This window comes from Chelonia mydas, chromosome 18 (genome assembly GCF_015237465.2).
Source record: "Chelonia mydas isolate rCheMyd1 chromosome 18, rCheMyd1.pri.v2, whole genome shotgun sequence".
In the NCBI taxonomy this organism is placed as follows: Eukaryota; Metazoa; Chordata; order Testudines; family Cheloniidae; genus Chelonia; species Chelonia mydas.
The window spans coordinates 1,367,655-1,388,965 of NC_051258.2; the positions used below are offsets into that span (position 1 = coordinate 1,367,655).

The 21,311-nt window shown below is 47.6% G+C and overlaps 1 protein-coding gene across 1 annotated transcript in view; it reads left to right on the forward strand.

The window, feature by feature from the left end:
- The first annotated feature begins 6,637 nt into the window (after positions 1 to 6,637).
- Positions 6,638 to 21,311, forward strand: part of LDLRAD2 (low density lipoprotein receptor class A domain containing 2) — a 39,399-nt gene continuing 24,725 nt past the window's right edge. Inside the window, exon 1 of the mRNA XM_043531854.1 lies at positions 6,638 to 8,142. Coding sequence (XP_043387789.1) covers positions 8,061 to 8,142 — 82 coding nt within the window. The 5' untranslated portion in view covers positions 6,638 to 8,060. The remainder of the gene's footprint in view (positions 8,143 to 21,311) is intronic.

Below are 21,311 nucleotides of genomic sequence, written 5' to 3' on the forward strand. Positions count from 1 at the left end.
CCAAGCTCTACGATACAACCGCATTTGATCCAACCCCTCAGACAGAGACAAACACCTACAAGATCTCTATCAAGCGTTCTTACAACTACAGTACCCACCTGCTGAAGTGAAGAAACAGATTGACAGAGCCAGAAGAGTACCCAGAAGTCACCTACTACAGGACAGGCCCAACAAAGAAAATAACGCCACTAGCCATCACCTTCAGCCCCCAACTAAAACCCCTCCAACGCATCATCAGGGATCTACAACCTATCCTGAAGGACGACCCATCAGTCTCACAGATCTTGGGAGACAGGCCAGTCCTTGCCTACAGACAGCCCCCCAACCTGAAGCAAATACTCACCAGCAACCACACACCAGAACCACTAACCCAGGAACCTATCCTTGCAACAAAGCCCGTTGCCAACTCTGTCCACATATCTATTCAGGGGACACCATCATAGGGCCTAATCACATCAGCCACACTATCAGAGGCTCGTTCACCTGCACATCTACCAATGTGATATATGCCATCCTGTGCCAGCAATGCCCCTCTGCCATGTACATTCGTCAAACTGGACAGTCTCTACGTAAAAGAATAAATGGACACAAATCAGATGTCAAGAATTATAACATTCATAAACCAGTGGGAGAACACTTCAGTCTCTTTGGTCACTCGATTACATACCTAAAAGTGGCAATTCTTCAACAAAAAAACTTCAAAAACAGACTCCAACGAGAGACTGCTGAATTGGAATTAATTTGCAGACTGGATACAATTAACTTAGGCTTGAATAAAGACTGGGAGTGGATGGGTCATTACATAAAGTAAAACTATTTCCCCATGTTTATTCTCCCCTCCCCGGCCCCGTTCCTCAGACATTCTTGTCAACTGCTGGCAATGGCCCACCTTGATTATCACTACAAAAGTCCCCCCCCCGCCCCCCGCTCTCCTGCTGCTAATAGCTCACCGTAAGTGATCACTCTCCTAACAGTGTGTATGGTAACACCCATTGTTTCATGTTCTCTATGTATATAAATCTCCCCACTGTATTTTCCACAGTATGCATCCGATGAAGTGAGCTGTAGCTCACGAAAGCTTATGCTCAAATAAATTGGTTAGTCTCTAAGGTGCCACAAGTCCTCCTTTTCTTTTTGTGGATACAGACTAACACGGCTGCTACTCTGAAACTAATAATTTTTGTTGCCCTTTTCTGAACCTTTTCCAATTCCAATATATCTTTTTTGAGATGGGGCGACCACTTTTGCCCGCAGTATTCAAGGTGTGGGCATACCATGGATTTATACAGAGGCAATATGATATATTCTATCTTCTTATCAATCCCTATCTTAATGAGTCCCAACATTCTGTTCACTTTCTTGGCTGCCGCTGCACAATGAGCAGATGTTTCTAAAGAACTATCCACAAAGACTCCAAGATCTCTTTCTTGAGTGGTAACAGCTAATTTAGACCCCATCATTTTATATGTATAGTTGGGATTATGTTTTCCAGTGTGCATTACTTTGTATTTATCAACATTGAATTTCATCTGCCATTTTGTTGCCCAGTCACCCAGTTTTGTGAGATCCTTTTGTAGCTCTTTGCAGTCTGCCTGGGACTTAACTATCTTGAGTAGTTTTGTATCATCTGCAAATTTTTCCACCTCACTGTTTACCCCTTTTTCCAGATCATTTATGAATATGTTGACAAAGCCCTGGCTGGGATGATTTAATTGGGGATTGGTCCTGCTTTGAGCAGAGGGTTGGACTAGATGACCTCCTGAGGTCCCTTCCAACCCTGATATTCTATGATTCTATGTTTAATAGTCTGTCCCAGTACAGACCCCTGGGGGACACCACTATTTACCTCTCTCCATTCTGAAAACTGAACATTAATTCCTACCCTTTGTTTCCTGTCTTTTAACCAGTTACCAATCCATGAGAGGACCGTCCCTCTTATCCCATGACAGCTTACTTTTCTTAAGAGCCTTTGGTGAGGGACCTTGTCAAAAGCTTTCTGAAAATCTAAGTACTATATCCCCTTGTCCACATGCTTGTTGACCCCCTCAAGGAATTCTAGTAGATTGGTGAGGCATGATTTCCCTTTATAAAACCATGTTGACTCTTCCCCAACAAATTATGTTCATCTTTGTATCTGACACATAGAGGATTATGTTCTCACCAATGTAGAAACATTCACATACTTGGGCAACACCATCAGCTAGGATGGTAGAACTAGCCAGGATATCCGGAACAAAATCAGTAAAGCCAGGAACACCTTCAGGAGCTTAAATACAGTCTGGAAATCATCAAAATACAACACCAAAACCAAACTCAAGATATATACTTGAGGTACTTTCAATACTACTTTTTAGTGCAGAAGCTGGGGAATGAGAAAGTATGACATGTCCAAACTGTCTTCATTCCATACAACCTGCCTCAGAAAAATCCTCCATATCTTTTGACCCAGAAAAATCTCTAACCAAGATCTATTGACACAGTGCAGCCAAGAGAATCTGAGCACCATCATTGACAGGAGGCGTTAGAAATGGATTGGTCATGTGCTTTGGATGGATCACCAGAGTAGCAATAAGATGGACACCTGAAGGCAAGCGAAAATGACATGGCGAAGAGCTGTGGAAGCCAAGCCGAAAAACCTGGGGCACAGCTGGGGAACCATTGAAAGACTTGCCAGAAACAGACAGGAGTAGAGGAGCTTTGTCACTGCCCTAAACGTCAGAGGTGTAATAGGAACATGATGATGATGATGTGTCTGACAATTTTGTTCTTACTATAGTTTCAACAAGTTTGCCCCGTACTGAAGTCAGGGTTACCGGCCTGTAATTGCCGGGATCACCTCTGGAGCCCTTTTAAAAAATTGGTGTCACATTAGCTCTCCTCCAGTCATCGGGTACAGAAGCTGATTTAAATGATAGGTTACAAACTACAGTTAGTAGTTCTGCAATTTCACATTTGAGTTCCTTCAGAACTCTTGGGTGAATACCATCTGGTCCTGGCGACTTACTATTGTTTAATTTATCATTTTGTTCCAAAACCTCTAATGATACCTCCATCTGGAACAGTTCCTCAGATTTGTCACCTAAAAAGAATGGCTCAGGTTTAAAATCTCCCTCACATCCTCAGCCGGGAAGACCGATGCAAAGAATTAATTTAGTTTCTCTGCAATGGCCTTGTCATCCTTGAGTGCTCCATTAGCATCTCGATCGTCCAATGGCCCCACTGGTTGTTTAGCAGCTTCCTGCTTCCGATGTACTTAAAAAAAAATTTGCTATTACTTTTTGAGTCTTTGGCTAGTTGTTCTTCAAATTATTTTTTGGCTGTCCTAATGATATTTTTACACTTCATTTGGCAGAGTTTATGCTCCTTCCTATTTTCCTCACTAGGATTTGACATCCACTTTTTAAAGGATGCTTTTTTGGTCCTCACTGCTTCTTTTACTTTGTTGTTTAGCCACGATGGAACTGTTTTGGTTCTCTTACTATGCTTTTAATTTGGGGTGTACATTTAAGTTGAGCCTCTGTTATGGTGTCTTTAAAAAGTTTCCATGCAGCTTGCAGGGATTTTACTTTTGGCACTGTACCTTTTAATTTCTGTTTCACTAACTTCCTCATTTTTGTGTAGTTCCCCTTTCTGTAATTAATTGCTACAGTGTTGGGCTGCTGTGGTGTTTTCCCTGCCACAGAGATGTTAAATTTAGTTATGTTATGGTCACTGTTACCAAGAGGTCCAGGTGTGTTCATCTCTTGGACCAGATCCTGTGCTCCACTTAGAACTAAATCAAGAACTGCCTCTCCTCTTGTGGGTTCTAGCTGCTCCAAGAAGCAATCATTTAAGGTGTCAAGAAACTTTATCTCTATCCCATCCTGAGGTGACATGTACCCAGTCAGTATGGGGATAGTTGAAATTCCCCTTTATTATTGAGGTTTTTGTTTTTATAGCCTCTCTAATCTCCCTGAGCATTTCACAGTTATTCTTTTTCTGGACTGTTTGTGTTTGAAAAGTATTCTCTCTTACACTAGCTGGCCACACATCTTAGGTGCACCGTGGAAATCAAGTTGTGACAAGTCTTGATTGGATATCAAGAACAGGAATAAACGCGGTAAAGGGGGATAAACCTGAGAGTCTCTGCATTAAGTTTAGAAGTGTGAGCAACAAGGGTGATGTCGTGGTGGGAGTCTGCTATAGACCACTGGACCAGGGGGATGAGGTGGACGAGGCTTTCTTCCGGCAACTCACGGAAGTTACTAGATCGCAGGCCCTGGTTCTCATGGGAGACTTCAATCACCCCGATATCTGCTGGGAGAGCAATACAGCAGTGCACAGACAATCCAGGAAGTTTTTGGAAAGCGTAGGGGACAATTTCCTGGTGCAAGTGCTGGAGGAACCAACTAGGGGCAGAGCTCTTCTTGACCTGCTGCCCACAAACCGGGAAGAATTAGTAGGGGAAGCAAAAGTGGATGGGAGGCAGTGACCATGAGATGGTTGAGTTCAGGATCCTAACACAGGGAAGAAAGGAGAGCAGCAGAATACGGACCCTGGACTTCAGAAAAGCAGACTTTGACTCCCTCAGAGAACTGATGGGCAGGATCCCCTGGGAGAATAACATGAGGGGGAAAGGAGTCCAGGAGAGCTGGCTGTATTTTAAAGAATCCTTATTGAGGTTACAGGGACAAATCATCCCGATGTGTAGAAAGAATAGTAAATATGGCAGGCGACCAGCTTGGCTTAACAGTGAAATCCTTGCTGATCTTAAACACAAAAAAGAAGCTTACAAGAAGTGGAAGATTGGACAAATGACCAGGGAAGAGTACAAAAATATTGCTTGGGGATGCAGGAGTGAAATCAGGAAGGCCAAATCACACCTGGAGTTGCAGCTAGCAAGAGATGTTAAGAGTAACAAGAAGGGTTTCTTCAGGTATGTTAGCCACAAGAAGAAAGTCAAGGAAAGTGTGGGCCCCTGACTGAATGAGGGAGGCAATCTAGTGACAGAGGATGTGGAAGAAGCTAATGTACTCAATGCTTTTTTTGCCTCTGTCTTCACGAACAAGGTCAGCTCCCAGACTGCTGCACTGGGCAGCACAGCATGGGGAGGAGGTGACCAGCCCTCTGTGGTGAAAGAAGTGGTTCAGGACTATTTAGAAAAGCTGGACAAGCACAAGTCCATGGGGCCGGATGCGCTGCATCTGAGAGTGCTAAAGGAGTTGGCGGATGTGATTGCAGAGCCATTGGCCATTATCTTTGAAAACTCATGGTGATCGGGAGAAGTTCCGGACGACTGGAAAAAGGCTAATGTAGTGCCCATCTTTAAAAAAGGGAAGAAGGAGGATACTGGGAACTACAGGCCAGTCAGCCTCACGTCAGTCCCTGGAAAAATCATGGAGCAGGTCCTCAAGGAATCAATTCTGAAGCACTTAGAGAAGAGGAAAGTGATCAAGAACAGTCAGCATGGATTCACCAAGGGCAAGTCATGCCTGACTAATCTAATTGCCTTCTGTGGTGAGATAACTGGCTCTGTGGATGAGGGGAAAGCAGTGGACATGTTGTTCCTTGACTTTAGCAAAGCTTTTGACACGGTGTCCCACGGTATTCTTGCCAGCAAGTTAAAGAAGTATGGGCTGGATGAATGGACTATAAGGTGGATAGAAAGTTGGCTAGATTGTCAGGCTCAACGGGTAGTGATCAATGGCTCCATGTCTAGTTGGCAGCCGGTATGAAGTGGAGTGCCCCAAGGGTCGGTCCTCTGGCTGGTTTTGTTCAATATCTTCATAAATGATCTGGAGGATGGTGTGGATTGCATCCTCAGCAAGTTTGCAGATGACACTAAACTGAGAGGAGAGGTAGATACGCTGGAGGGTAGGGATAGGATACAGAGGGCCCTAGACAAATTGGAGGATTGGGCCAAAAGAAATCTGATGAGGTTCAACAAGGACAAGTGCAGAGTCCTGCACTTCGGACGGAAGAATCCCATGCACCGCTACAGACTAGGGACCGAATGGCTCGGCAGCAGTTCTGCAAAAAAGGACCTAGGGGTTACAGTGGACTAGAAGCTGGATATGAGTCAACAGTGTGCCCTTGTTGCCAAGAAGGCCAATGGCATTTTGGGACATATAAGTAGGGACATTACCAGCAGATCGAGGGACGTGATCGTTCCCCTCTATTCGACATTGGTGAGGCCTCATCTGGAGTACTGTGTCCAGTTTTGGGCCCCACACTACAAGAAGGATGTGGAAAAATTGGAAAGTGTCCAGTGGAGAGCAACAAAAATGATTAGGGGACTGGAACACATGACTTATGAGGAGAGGCTGAGGGAACTGGGATTGTTTAGTCTGCGGAAGAGTAGAATGAGGGGGATTTGATAGCTGCTTTCAACTACCTGAAAGGGGGTTCCAAAGAGGATGGATCTAGACTGTTCTCAGTGGTAGCAGATGACAGAACAAGGAGTAATGGTCTCAAGTTGCAGTGGGGGAGGTTTAGGTTGGATATTAGGAAAAACTTTTTCATTAGGAGGGTGGTGAAACACTGGAATGCGTTACCTAGGGAGGTGGTGGAATCTCCTTCCTTAGATATTTTTAAGGTCAGGCTTGACAAAGCTGTGGCTGGGATGATTTAGTTGGGGCTTGGTCCTGCTTTGAGCAGGGGGTTGGACTAGATGACCTCCTGAGGTCCCTTCCAACCCTGAGATTTTATGATTCTATGATAAAGCATTAAGTGATTATGACATTGGGAGTAGTTGTTGTTAGTTCTTCTTGGGCTAACCATGTTCTCTAATTTCTAGCAAATCACCATTTGGAGGAACTTGTGGCATATAAATTCAGCCTTTACCAGATTGGGAAGCCCCCAGATTTTCCAGAATAATCCTAGTGGGTGTAGTGGGAGTGGGTGGAGTTCCTGCCCTCATACTAGCACTGCAGAACCCGTGGCCTATCATGGGAGAGCTAAAGCTTTATGCCGATGGTGCCACAATAAATCAAGAAAGGATTTTTACAAACACACACACACATACTCTACAGATGGGAATTTCAAAGCCATCAAGGGGATTTGGACACCCAGTTTCCATTAGCATTAAACCTCCTGCACCGCTCTGCAGATCTCAGCCTCCAGCAGTAGTTCTGTGAGTGCCATAAGCAAGTCCCATGGGCTGAGCAACCTGCACGGGGAGAGAGATGAAAGGCAAGGGGGAAGTGGGCCCAAGCCGTAGAATCTGGGAAATGGGACCAGGACAATAAAGTTTTGAAGGAAGAAAATGAAGATGATTTTGTTTTGTCCAGTTGGGTCTTCTGAAAAACATTGGCGACCTGATACCCTTCCTTAAATGGGTACCTTCTCCCACCTCCCTTGCAAGGTTAAAGCTGCCTGGGCCTGTTCTATGATTTTGCTCTTTATGGCCTGGATTCAGCCAGGTGCTTCAGCATGTGCCTCCCTTGAACGGTCTGTGTAGCTCCATGGTTCGATGGGAGTGCTCAAACACCTCATGGAATCAGGGCCTCAGCAGTTTCCATCAGTTCTAAATCAGTCCCGAGCCCATCGTTTTCAGCCTGGATCTCCCAGTACCTGTCTTGTTAATGCTCTGGCACATCCATGCCTCATCCTCACTGGCTAGATATTGTCCATGTTGGTTTGCTGTCACCACATAGATGCCTTTTAGTCTCGTAATGGATTGGAGGTTCCTGGAGCAGCATGTTTTATTGTTCCCCCTGGCTCTTCTGCTGCTCCATCAAATTCCCATAGTTGCCATGGCTACCCAACCAACACAAATCCTGACCGTAAAAAGCGGAGTGAAGCAAGGACAAAAGTAAAGCTCTAGGAGTCATTGTGCCCAGACAAGAAAGAGAAAAGTCCTCTGCCTTTTAATCAACAACCGGGGCTGCTGCCTTTCACTATGAGCAGATCAGCTGCTTCCCTTTGTTCCCATGTCACAGCAACCTCCAGCTTGATTTGCTCACTGAAAGCTAGAAGGTCACCACACTCCTCAGTCTACCAGCTGCTGCTGGCCTAGCCAGTACTTCCTCACATCTCTCTGTAGCTTGGGATTTGGGGCTCCTGAAAAAGAAAACACAAAGATGAGGGGACACTTGCATATGCTATCAAAGTGGCTGATTCTGCTGAACTTCATGGCATTGGAGGTCTCATCCATAGAAACAGGTATGGTGTTTTTCCAGACTGCTTCTTTTGCTCCCCAGCTGGGCTGATCCAGAACTCGAGCTCTCTATTTGGTTTACTAGTAGAAACCTGACTTTACACTTGAATCTAAAGCGCATATCTGACGTGCACTGTAGCCACACTCCTTCCTACCTTTGCATAGGTGAGAGCTCAATGGTTTCACTAGGATGGGGAGAGATATGTTCATGGCCTATACAGAAGCTGCTATTTTTCCTGGTTTAAAAGGCAGCTGCATAATGCTGAATGATTCATATGGTCTAAGGGGAGACAGGCACCTGTGGCTAGCAGGTGACCATCAGTAGTTTCCCAAATCATGATTGGCTGTGCCCCTGTGTGTATTTGCCTGTGTGAACTCACTGCTAGTTGCGACCTTTCTAAGCATGGAAGACATTCGGCACGCTTCCAGGGCCCTGATGTTGTGCTGAGTTGTGCAATGACACGTTGGCATTCACACACAGCTACTTGACAGACTGTTTGTAGTTAATATTTTTCCTAGGGTGTTGAGGCCAAACTCTCATTCACAGTGCAAGAAGAATCACTGTTATCATCATTCCTGTTTCACTTCTGCAGGTGCAAATCAGGAGTAACTGCTCTAATTAACGGAGTTCCACCAGTGTGGAAAATCAGGCCCAATGAGTCCAGCCAGGCAGTATGAGTCCTACATGGCATCTTCTGTCCAGGGAAACATGACTGAGTAGGTAGAACCTCTTAACTTGCCTTGGAACAAAATTCTCCCCTCTGTTCTGCGGCATGGGTAAGAGATCCACAGTGTGGACCGGAGAGCAGCATTTTGACCTTAGTCCTGTAGCTGAATGCAGCCCTCTCTCACCCTTGTGCAGCCCCAGTAAGCTGTACAAGGAGCTTGTACGGGTGTGACCAAGTGCTGCATTTGGCTCTCTGTCACATCCAGGTCTGGTTAGCCAAGCCAGTGCAGGTCTTAGCTGCACCATACACAGAAAGCTATCTATTGTCCATTGTGTGGCTGTATTGCTAGAATGATCAATACCTGTCTTACCATAGAGAATGAGCGCATTCATTGCATGTAATTCACCAGCCCAGTAATCTTACTGGCCTAAGCAAATGTTAGTTTGGAAGGGGTGGCTCCCCATCAGGAGGTGGAAACATTAAAAGGGAGTTTCTACAGTGGAGTCCAGGAGTCAAACCCTTTGGCATAGGAGCGGTAGGTGCTTTCTTGTGTTGGATTTAGTACTTTAATACGCATGAGGAAAAGTGGGGAAGTGTTTTGAGGTGATGGAGGAAATTCACTGAAACCCAGAGGAAATGGGTTGTGATGGAAGTTCACTTTGCAGGGTTGTCTCATGCCTTCCCTTCCTGTGGGAACTGGAATGAACCAGGGCCAACAGACAGAAAGAGACATTTTCCTCAAGGAAGCGTCTGAGAGGGGCACAGGCTACACTGGGAGGAGAGGACGTAGGTGGGTGCATATATGCTGGAACTGCCACACCCCCTGGCTTGAAGTAGTTTCCATGATATACAGGTTTTACCGTTTGGTTCAATGGCTCTCAGCACTCCCACTATACACGTTGTTCCAGCACGCCTGGGTGGGCGGACAAGGGCACATGGACCCCAGGAGAGTTTGGAGTGCCCTCGTCACCATGTCCTATCCTCTGGGTAACTCTGTGAGTGCTGGCTGCCCCACACTGGGCACCAGAGCACAGCACAGAATGTTTCACCCATTCCAGATTTTCTCTGCTGTAATGGACTTGCTGTAAAAAACAGAGCGGGAATCCTGGCCCCATAGGAATTTTTGCCATTGATGTCAGTGGAGCCAGGATTCACCCAGACATGGACCCGAACTGGCACCTCCAATCGAGTCCCCTCTGTGTTTCAGATGGGGTTGGATTCTTCTAGTTCAAATTCCCACCCAGCTGAAATTTTATGAGAACAGCTGGTCTTGTGTGAGCTGCCCCACTCAAGATGGCTCAAGTCTCACTAGGTCAGACAGTTTTACATGTTTTGGGCCAAAATATTATGGGATCAGTTTTTGAGATTTCACTGAGTCAAATCCAGACACAAGTCCTAATCCTGATTTGGCTTTGACCCTAAACCCTAGCCTAAAACAATGCCAGAGCTAAAAATCTGATCTGCATCTCTGTACCCAATATCATCCGGACAATCTAAACAACACCCCCCTTCAGTGCTGGGGGATCACCGCTGAAGGCTTTGGAGGAGCCAAGCCCTCATCCCTCTGCAAACTAAGCTCCACTGTACTACTTCAAAGGGTATTTCAACAGCAAGCTGCAGGCTTGTTTCTCCAAAGGAGCTGTCTCAGCCAATGATTTGAGATGTAATTGGATTAAAATCACCTGCATAGGACACAAGATGTTTTGGCATCAAGGAGACATGGCCCTTTGGCATTGACAAGCAGGAGAGCTGGAACATGCTGGCACTGTAAAGTGCTTCCCCGGCGCTTCCCAGACGTGTGGGCTCCCAGAGGCACAGAGCAGCATTGTTCAGGTCTGTGTGTGTGTAACTGCAATGCCATGGCAGGGAACGTGAGCTGATTCTGTGTGTGCTTAGCCCCAGTGGACTGCTCCCTTGTGATTTCAGGGTAATAGTCAGAAGGCCCATTAAATGAGCCCCTGATAATTTGATAGGTTTCAGAGTAGCAGCCGTGTTAGTCGAGTCTTGGAGTACACTACAGGAGCAAACCTTTTTCTTTCTGCTCATCAGGACCAGTGGTGCGGGTTCAGGGCTGACCATCCCACGGTACGGCAGGGGGCTGTTAGGAGCTGGGAACTTTTCTGACTTTCTCCAGGGCCCAGTCTACCTCCCTGAGGTGGGAGAGACTTTGAAAACTGCAATTCTGCTCCCCACAATTTGCCTTGAGCTTCTCCTCCCCCAGGAGGGAGAGCTGCCCTCTGTGCCCCACAGGTGGAGCTGGGAAGACACCGGCACCAGCAACTGCATTGAGGAGGCAGTGGACACCATCCATTGCACCTCTTTCTCTCCTTGTGAAGAACCCGAGACAGACAGAGCTGGACACGCCCACTCAGAAATTGATGTCCAGTTCATGGAGCCAGCTAAGTTTTTAAACTAAGGGCTGGGGGAAAGTCAACAGGTGTGGAGGAGCACATGGTTCAGACAGAGACATCCCTTAGGGGAAGATCTATTAATGGAGATTCTTTATGTCCTTGTAAGGAGGAGAGGATGGAAGATGATAAAATAAAGGCAGGATCTGATAAGAAACAGTCAAATGAGAAAAAGTCCCATTCAATTACATCACATAATGGCAGACAGCTAAAAAGTGACAAATTTTTAAGTGCTTATATACCAATGCTAGGAGTATTTTCCACAGTATGCATCCGATGAAGTGAGCTGTAGCTCATGAAAGCTTATGCTCAGATAAATTGGTTAGTCTCTAAGTCCTCCTTTTCTTTTTGCGAATACAGACTAACACGGCTGTTACTCTGAAACCTGTCAAAATGCTAGGAGTCTAAATAATAAGATGGGTGAACTAGAGTGCCTTGTATTAAATTAAGATATAGATATAATAGGCATCACAGAAACTTGGTGGAATGAGGATAATCAATGGGACACAGGTTTCAGAGTGGTAGCCGTGTTAGTCTGTATCAGCAAAAAGAGCGAGGAGTACTTGTGGCACCTTAGAGACTAACAAATTTATTTGGGCATAAGCTTTCATGGGCTAAAACCCACTTCATTAGATGCATGCAGTGGAAATTACAGTAGGAATATATATATATATACAGAGAACATGAAAAAATGCCATACCAAATCTAACAAGACTAATCAATTAAGGTGGGCTATTATCAGCAGGAGAAAAAAAACTTTTGTAGTGCTAATCAGGATGGCCCATTTCAAATAGTTGACAAGAAGGTGTGAGTAACAGTAGGGGGGAAATTAGCGTGGGGAAATAGTTTTTAGTTTGTGTAATGGCTCATCCACTTCCAGTCTTTATTCAAGCCTAATTTAATGGTGTCCAGTTTGCAAATTAATTCCAGTTCTGCAGTTTCTCGTTGGAGTCTGTTTTTTTGTTGAAGAATTGTGACTTTTAGGTCTGTAGTTGAGTGTCCAGAGAGGCTGAAGTGTTCTCCGACTGGTTTTTGAATGTTATAATTCTTGACATCTGATTTGTGTCCATTTATTCTTTTGTGTGTTGTGACAAAGTTCCTCCTCTACCTTGGTGGGTCTTGCGCTTATTGGCGGATTTGCTCACCTCGGAGATTCACAGCAGCCCTCAGTTTGGCCGTTTTTGTGAACCCACAGTCCAGGTCAACTCCTCCTGTGTTGGATCAGGAGTTGGGAGGTTTGGGGGAAACCCAGGCCTGCCCTCTACTCCGGGTTCCAGCCCAGAGCCCTATGGAATGCAGCTGTCTAGAGTGCCTCCTGGAACAGCTGTGCAACAGCTACAACTCCCTGGGCTACTTCCCCATGGCCTCCTCCCAAAACCTTCTTTATCCTCACCATGGGACCTTTCTCCTGGTGTCTGATAATGCTTGTACTCCTCAGTCCTCCAACAGTCCGCGTTCTCACTCTCAGCTTCTAGTGCCTCTTGCTCCCAGCTCCTCACACGTGCACCACAAACTGAAGTGAGCTCCTTTTTGAACCCAGGTGCCCTGATTAGCCTGCCTTAATTGATTCTAGCAGCTTCTTGATTGGCTGCAGGTGTTCTAATCAGCCTGTCTGCCTTAATTGTTTCCAGAAAGTTCCTGATTGTTCTGGAACCTTCCCTGTTACCCTACCCAGGGAAAAGGGACCTACTTAACCTGGGGCTAATATATCTGCCTTCTATCACTCTCCTGTAGCCATCTGGCCCGACCCTGTTACAGTAGAGACTGTCCAGTTTGGCCAATGTACATGGCAGAGGAGCACTGCTGGCATGTTACTCACACCTTCTTGTCAACTGTTTGAAATGGGCCATCCTGATTATCACTACAAAAGTTTTTTTTCTCCTGCTGATAATAGCCCACCTTAATTGATTAGTCTTGTTAGAGTTGGTATGGCAACACCCATTTTTTCATGTTCTCTGTATATATATATCTTCCTACTGTATTTTCCACTGCATGCATCTGATGAAGTGGAAAATACAGTCTCTAAGGTGCCACAAGTACTCCTCATTCTTTTCAATGGGACACAGTAATACCAGGGTACAAAATATATCAGAAGGACAGAACAGGTTGTGCTGGTGGGGGAGTGGCACTATATGTGAAAGAAAACGTAGAATTAAATGAAGTAAAAATCTTAAATGAACCAAACTGTACCATAGAATCTCTATGGATGGAAATTCCATGCTTGAATAATAAGAATATAGCAGTAGGGATATATTACTGACCACCTGACCAGGATGATGATAGTGATTGTGAAATGCTCAGAGAGATTAAAGAGGCTATTAAAAAAAAAAAACCTCAATAATAATGGGGGATTTCAACTATCCCTGTATTGACTGGGTACCTGTCACCTCAGGACGGGATACAGAGATAAAGTTTCTTGACATCTTAAATGACTGCTTCTTGGAGCAGCTAGTTCTGGAACCCACAAGGGGAGAGACAATTCTTGATTTAGTCCTAAGTGGAGCACAGGATCTGGTCCAAGAGGTGAATATAACTGAATCGCTTGCTAATAGTGACCAAAATATAATAACATTTAACATTCCTGTGGTGGGAAGAACACCTCAGCAACCGAACACTGTGGTATTTAATTTCAGAAAGGGGAACTATGCAAAAATGAGGCAGTTAGTTAAACAGAAGTTTAAAGGTACAGTGACTGGAGTGAAATCCCTACAAGCTGCATGGACACTTTTCAAAGACACCATAATAGAGGCCCAACTTAAATGTATACCCCAAATTAAAAAACACAGTAAAAGAACTAAAAAAAGAGCCACCGTGGCTTAACAGCCATGTAAAAGAAGCAGTGAGAGATAAAAAGGCATCTTTTAAAAAGTGCAAGTCAAATCCTAGTGAGGTAAATAGAAAGGAGCATAAACTCTGCCAAATGAAGTGTAAAAATATCATTAGGACGGCCAAAAAATAATTTGAAGAACAACTACCCAAAGACTCAAAAAGTAATAGCAAAAAAATTTTTTAAGTACGTCGGAAGCAGGAAGCTGCTAAGCAACCAGTGGGGCCATTGGACAATCGAGATGCTAACGGAGCACTCAAGGATGACAAGGCCATTGCAGAGAAACTAAATTAATTCTTTGCATTGGTCTTCCAGGCTGAGGATATGAGGGAGATTTTAAACATGAGCCATTCTTTTTAGGTGACAAATCTGAGGAACTGTCCCAGATTGAGGTATCATTAGAGGAGGTTTTGGAACAAAATGATAAATTAAACAATAGTAAGTCACCAGGACCAGATGGTTTTCACCCAAGAGTTCTGAAGGAACTCAAATGTGAAATTGCAGAACTACTAAATGTAGTTTGTAACCTATCATTTAAATCAGCTTCTGTACCAGATGACTGGAGGAGAGCTAATGTGACACCAATTTTTTAAAAGGGCTCCAGAGGTGATCCCAGCAATTACAGGCCTGACTTCAGTACCGGGCAAACTGGTTGAAACTATAATAAAGAACAGAATTGTCAGACACAGATGAACATAATTTGTTAGGGAAGAGTCAACATAGCTTTTGTAAAGAGAAATTATGCCTCACCAATCTATTAGAATTCTTTGAAGGGGTCAACAAGCATGTGGACAAGGGGGATCCAGTGGATATAGTGTACTTAGATTTTCAGAAAGCCTTTGACAAGGTTCCTCACCAAAGGCTCTTAAGCAAGCTCTTAAGTAAGCAGTCAGGGGATAAGAGGGCAGGTCTTCTCATGGATCAGTAACTGGTTAAAGGATAGGAAACAACGGATAGGAATAAATGGTCCGTTTTCAGAATGGAGAGAGGTAAATAGTGGTGTCCTCCAGGGGTCCGTACTAGGATTCATAAATGATCTGAAAAAAGGGGTAAACAGTGGGGTGGCAAAATTTGCAGATGATAAGAAAGGCTTTGAGCCGGGGCAAGTGCTTCAAGCCAGCAGCCCTATAAAAAAGCAGCCAGTTGCGACCCAAGAGAGCTGCGAACAGAGGAGAAGCAAACAGAGGGAGTTTACCTGGGAACCATCCGTGAGGAGCTACAGTGAGTGCTGCATTAGGGGGCTGTGTTGTGAGCTGGTGGGGTGAATATCTGAGTGTCTATCTGCTGTGACTATTTGTTTGACTGGTGCTCGTTGCATGGACTGTTTGACCGTGTGTTTGTTTATTTGAAAAGTGTGAATTGGGAGTGCTTTGTTACAGGTGGGCCTTGAGTGGTTGATTGGAGGGAAGGCTTTGAGCCAGCAGCCTTGTAAAAAAGCAGCCAGTTGCGAACAGAGCGAGCTGCGAATAGAGGAGAAGGAAACAGAGGGATTTTGCCTGGGAGTTCGCCTGCGGGGGGCGCCCCCACAGATTTTTTGCCTTTCAGGCTTCTGTGAGCAGTAAATACAACGTCTGAAGAGGCTCTTAGAAGGAAGACAATATGGATAGTGAGCGATCAGCTGTTGTGACATGCACGGGATGTGCCCTGTTTGTCTTTCTCCCAGAGGACAGAAGCGATTTCATCTGTACAAAATGCAAGTTGGTCTCCATACTGGAAGAGAAGGTTAAAGGATTAGAGACCTAAGTATCAACCCTGTGTTGCATCAGAGAAAACGAAGACGTTCTGGATAGAAGTCAGTGTTTGGTACTACAGGCACAGCATGCTGAAGAATCTAAGAGGGCAGTGCAGAACGGGGAAGAAAATTGGCAGCATGTGACCTCCAGAAGAAGAAAGAGGCAAACCCATGTACCCCCAATGCAGATAGAGGTAAGAAACCGTTTTCAGGCTCTCTGCACAGGTACTATAGCGGAGAATGGTTTGGAAGAGTCATCTGAGGGAAGAGATCAGAAGGAGACCCCATCGACCAGAAGGCATGGGATGCATTCTCCTAGGAATGGGGGTTCCATGACCACCACTCCCAAGAGGAGGAGATGGGTGGTGGTGGTCTGGGAATCCCTCCTAAGGGGGACGGAGTCATCTATCTGCCGACCAGACTGGGAGACTTGAGACGTGTGCTGCTTGCCTGGCGCTAGAATTCAGGATGTGATGGAGTGTCTGCCGAGACTGATCAAGCCCTCGGACTGGTACCTCTTCCTTCTTCTCCATTTTGGCACCAATGATACTGCCAAGAATGACCTTGAGCGGGTCACTGCAGACTACGTGGCTCTGGGAAGAAGGATAAAGGAGTTTGAGGCGCAAGTAGTGTTCTCATCTATCCTCCCTGTTGAAGGAAAAGGCCCAGATAGGGATCATCGAATTGTGGAAGTAAATGCGTGGTTATGCAGATGGTGTCGGAGAGAGGGCTTTGGATTCTTCAACCATGGGATGTGGTTCCAGGAAGAAGGATTGCTAGGGAGAGATGGGATCCACCTAACGAAGACTGGGAAGAGTATCTTTGCAGGCAGGCTTGCTAACCTAGTGAGGAGGGCTTTAAATTAGGTTTGCCAGAGGATGGAGACCTAAGCCCTGAGGTAAGTGGGGTAGTGGGATACCAGGAGGAAACATAAGGACGAGGGTGCAACAGGGGAGGCCTCCTGATTCCTATTGAGAAAGTAGCGCAATCGGCTAGTTATCTTAGGTGCCTGTACACAAATGCAAGAAGCCTGGGAAACAAGCAGGAAGAATTGGAAGTCCTGGCACAGTCAAGGAACTATGATGTGAATGGAATAACAGAGTCTTGGTGGGGTAACTCACATGCCTGGAGCACTGTCATGGATGGGTATAAACTGTTCAGGAAGGACAGGCAGAGGAGAAAAGGTGGGGGAGTTGCACTGTATGTAAGAGCAGTATGAGTGCTCAGAGCTCCAGTATGAAACTGGAGAAAAGCCTGTTGAGAGTCTTTGGGTTAAGTTTAGAGGTGAGAACAACAAGGGTGATGTCATGGTGGGCGTCTGCTATAGACCGCCAGACCAGAGGATGAGGTAGACGAGGCTTTCTTTGGACAACTAACAGAAGTTTCCAGATCACAGGCCCTGGTTCTCATGGGAGACTTCAATCATCCTGACATCTGCTGGAAGAGCAAAACAGCAGTGCACAGACAATCCAGGAAGTTTTTGTAGATATAATACCTCTCAGATACCGTTTTTCATCCACAGATCTCTACGCACAATGTTGGGGACAACTTCCTGGTGCAAGTGCTGGAACAACCAACTAGGGGCCGTGATCCTCTTAACCTGCTGCTCACAAACAGGGAAGAATTGGTAGGGGAAGTAGAAGTGGATGGCAACCTGGGCAGCAGTGACCACGAGATGGTCGAGTTCAGGATCCTGGCAAAAGGAAGAAAGGAGAGCAGCAGAATATGGACCATGGACTTCAGGAAAGCAGACTTTGACTCCCTCAGGGAACTGATGGGCAGGATCCCCTGGGAGGCTAATCTGAGGGGGAAAGGAGTCCAGGAGAGCTGGCTGTATTTTAAAGAAGCCTTATTGAGAGAGCAGGAACAAACCATCCTGATGTGCAGAAAGAATAGCAAATATGGCAGGCGACCAACTTGACTTAACAGAAATCTTTGGTGAGCTTAAACACAAAAAGGAAGCTTACAAGAAGTGGAAACTTGGACAGATGACTAGGAAGGAGTATAAAAATATTGCTCAAGCATGCAGGTGTGTATTCAGGAAGGCCAAAGCACAATTGGAGTTGCAGCTAGCAAGGGATGTGAAGGGTAACAAGAAGGGTTTCTACAGGTATGTTAGCAACAAGAAGTTCAGGGAAAGTGTGGAACCCTTACTCGATCGGGGAGGCCACCTAGTGACAGATGATGTGGAAAAAGCTGAAGTATTCAATGCTTTTTTTGCCTCAGTCTTCACAGACAAGGTCAGCTCCCAGACTGCTGCACTGGGCATCACAGTATGGGGAGGAGGCGAGCATCCCTCAGTGGTGAAAGAACAGGTTAAGGACTATTTAGAAAAGCCAGACATGCACAAGTCCATGGAGCTGGATGCAATGCATCCGAGGGTGCTGAGGGAGTTGGCTGATGTGATTGCAGAGCCCTTGGCCGTTATATCTGAAAACTCATGGTGATTGAGGGAGTTCCAGCACGATTGGAAAGAGTCTGATATAGTGTACATCTTTTAACAAGGGAAGAAGGAGAACCCAGGGAACTACAGACTGGTCAGCCTCACCTCAGTCCCTGGAAAAATCATGGAGCAGGTCCTCAAGAAATCCATTTTGAAGCACTGGGAGGAGAGGAAGGTGATCAGGAACAGTCAACATGGATTCACAAAGGGCAAGTCATGCCTGACTAACCTGATTGCCTTCTATGATGAGATAACTGGCTGTGTGGATATGGGGAAAGCGGTGGACGTGATATATCTTGACTTTAGCAAAGCTTTTGATACGGTCTCTCACAGTATTCTTGCCAGCAAGTTAAAGAAGTATGGGCTGGATGAATGGACTATAACATGGATAGAAAGTGTGACGATGTGACGCAGCAGGGAGGGGGGAGTGTTGGCCTGGGAATGTGCCCTGGGGACGGGAGACCTGAGAGCCTGTCACCTGAGCCAGGAGGGGGAGGGGGAGGTAACACCTCTGCCCAGGAATGTGGACGGAGGCTGCAGCAGGGAACCTGCTCGGTGGGTTTAGTTTCAGGTTGGGGCTGGGTGGAGGAACACAGGGAACCCCAGGGCTGGGGTCTAAGCTCCCTGCTCCCCCAGAAGGACTTGACTGAGGGGTCCTGGGTGTACCCACAAGCTCTGTTTTGGACTGTGTTCCTGTTGTCCAATAAACCTTCTGTTTTACTGGCTGGCTGAGAGTCTCAGTGAATCCCAGGAAGAGGGGTGCAGGGCCTGGACTCCCCCACACTCCGTGACAACTGGTGGCAGCGGTGGGATCTACTGCACCCCGTGAACGGCGCTTCCTGCAGTAAGTGACTGGGGAACAGTAAAACGAAGGGGGATTGACGGGGACCAGGTGTGCTGAAGATTCAGAGAGAGACGGTTTCAGGGGGCGGTTAACCCCTGGGAGTGTGTGACCAGAGAGAAGAACTTTTGCAGTAACAGGGTCCCCCGGGGGATTGCAGCGAGCGGTCCCAGGGGCGGAGGAGTCTGCAGCTCGACCCTGGCAAAGAGGTGGTGACCTCAAGAAGGACTGGCACACTAGGGGCTTTTCCTGGAAACCGTGGAAAGCTGCCCGGCCTGCGAGTGGCCAGCAGGGAGATGTACGCTAAACGCCTTAAGAGCGACCTGGTGGAGCTGTGCAGGCAGAGGGGGCTGCGCATCGGGAGGTCCACCAAGGAACAGCTGATTGCCCAGCTGGAGGAGAGGGATCGCTTGGATGACCCGATCCCTGTCCCTGAGGGAAGCCGCCCGGCGGACGCAGCGTGGGCCCTGGGGCCTGACCAGGCTGGGAGGGGTCAGACTGCTGCCCAGGACACCCCGAGACCCTTCCTACCTATGCCTGGGGGAGGGGTTGGGGGAAGCCCAGCGAATACCGAGGGCACCCTGACCCCAGCAGCCAGCAGGGGATCCTCCCGGCGGAGCTCCCCGTCCCTGGAGCGGATGCGGCTGGAATGGGAGAGGGAGAGGAAAATGAGGGAGCTGGAGGATCATGAAAAACAACGTCAACATGAGGAGAAACAACGTCAACATGAGCAGGAGGAGAAGGAGAGGGAGCGTCAGGAGAAGGAGAGGGAGCGTCAGGAGAAGGAGAAACAACGTCAACGTGAGCAGGAGGAGAAGGAGAAACAACGTCAACATGAGCAGGAGGAGAAGGAGAGGGAGCGTCAGGAGAAGGAGAGGGAGCGTCAGGAGAAGGAGAGGGAACGTCAACATGAGCAGCAGGAGAAGGAGAAACAAAGACAGCATGAACTGGAGCTGGCCAGGCTGAGGAGCAGTGGGGCCCCGGCTGCGGTGAGTGAGGGGGGACCCCAGACTGCAAGGAGCTTTGATAAGTGCTTCCTGGCCCAGCGGAAGGAGGGGGAGGACATAGACAGCTTCCTGACGGCCTTTGAGAATGCCTGCGAGCTGCACAGGGTTGACCCTGCAGACAGGCTCCAGTTCCTCACCCCCTTACTGGACCCCAAAGCCGTAGAGGTGTACAGCCGGATGACAGGGGCAGAGGCAGGGGACTATGAACTGTTCAAACAGGCCCTGCTCCGTGAGTTTGGGCTGACCCCCGAGATGTACCGGAGAAGGTTCCGGGGTCAGCGTAAAACGCCTGAGGTCACCTACCTACAACTGGTCAACAGGATGCAGGGATATGCCCGCAAGTGGACAGCGGGGGCCCAAACTAAAGAGGACCTGCTTGACCTGTTCGTACTGGAGCACCTGTATGAACAGTGCCCTTCCGACCTGAGGCTGTGGCTGGTGGACAAAAAGCTCGCGAACCCCCAGCACGCAGGGCAGCTGGCCGACGAGTTTGTGAACAGTCGGTCAGGGGGTAGCCGGGAGGAGTCCCAAAAGAACAGGCCCCCCCCGATGCAGAGAGAGAGTCACCATGGGGCCTCCCAGCGGGGAAATAGGGAGAACCCCCTCCAAAGGGGAACGCCTGGTGTTGGGCCCCTCCGACCCGCTCGAGGGGACCAACGTGACCTGAGCTGCTATCACTGTGGCCAGAGAGGCCACGTACGGGCCCAGTGCCCCGGGCTCAGGGACAAACTGAGCAGACCCAACCTACCCAGGGTTAACTGGGTAGGGACTCAGCTGGACGAGGGGCAGGCGACCCAGGAAAGGGGGGCTACCAGTTTGCCACCTGCTCAGGAGGGAAGAGTACCCCCAGCCAGCCCCGCCAGAGGGCTGGAGGCTCTGGACTCAGGGTGCTCAGTTTACAGGGTGGGCGCGGGGCTGTCCCTCCATAGAGAGTGCCTTGTTCCCCTGGAGGTGGATGGGAGGAAGGTCAATGGATACTGGGATACGGGCGCGGAGGTGACGCTGGCCCGGCCCGAGGTGGTGGCCCCAGATCGGGTGGTGCCCAACACCTACCTGACCCTGACGGGGGTGGGCGGGACCCCATTTAAGGTGCCCGTGGCAAGGGTACACCTGAAATGGGGGGCCAAGGAGGGCCCCAAGGATGTGGGGGTACACCACCATTTGCCCACTGAAGTTTTGATGGGGGGAGACCTAGAGGACTGGCCAAGCGACCCCCAGACCGCCCTGGTTGTGACCCGTAGCCAGAGC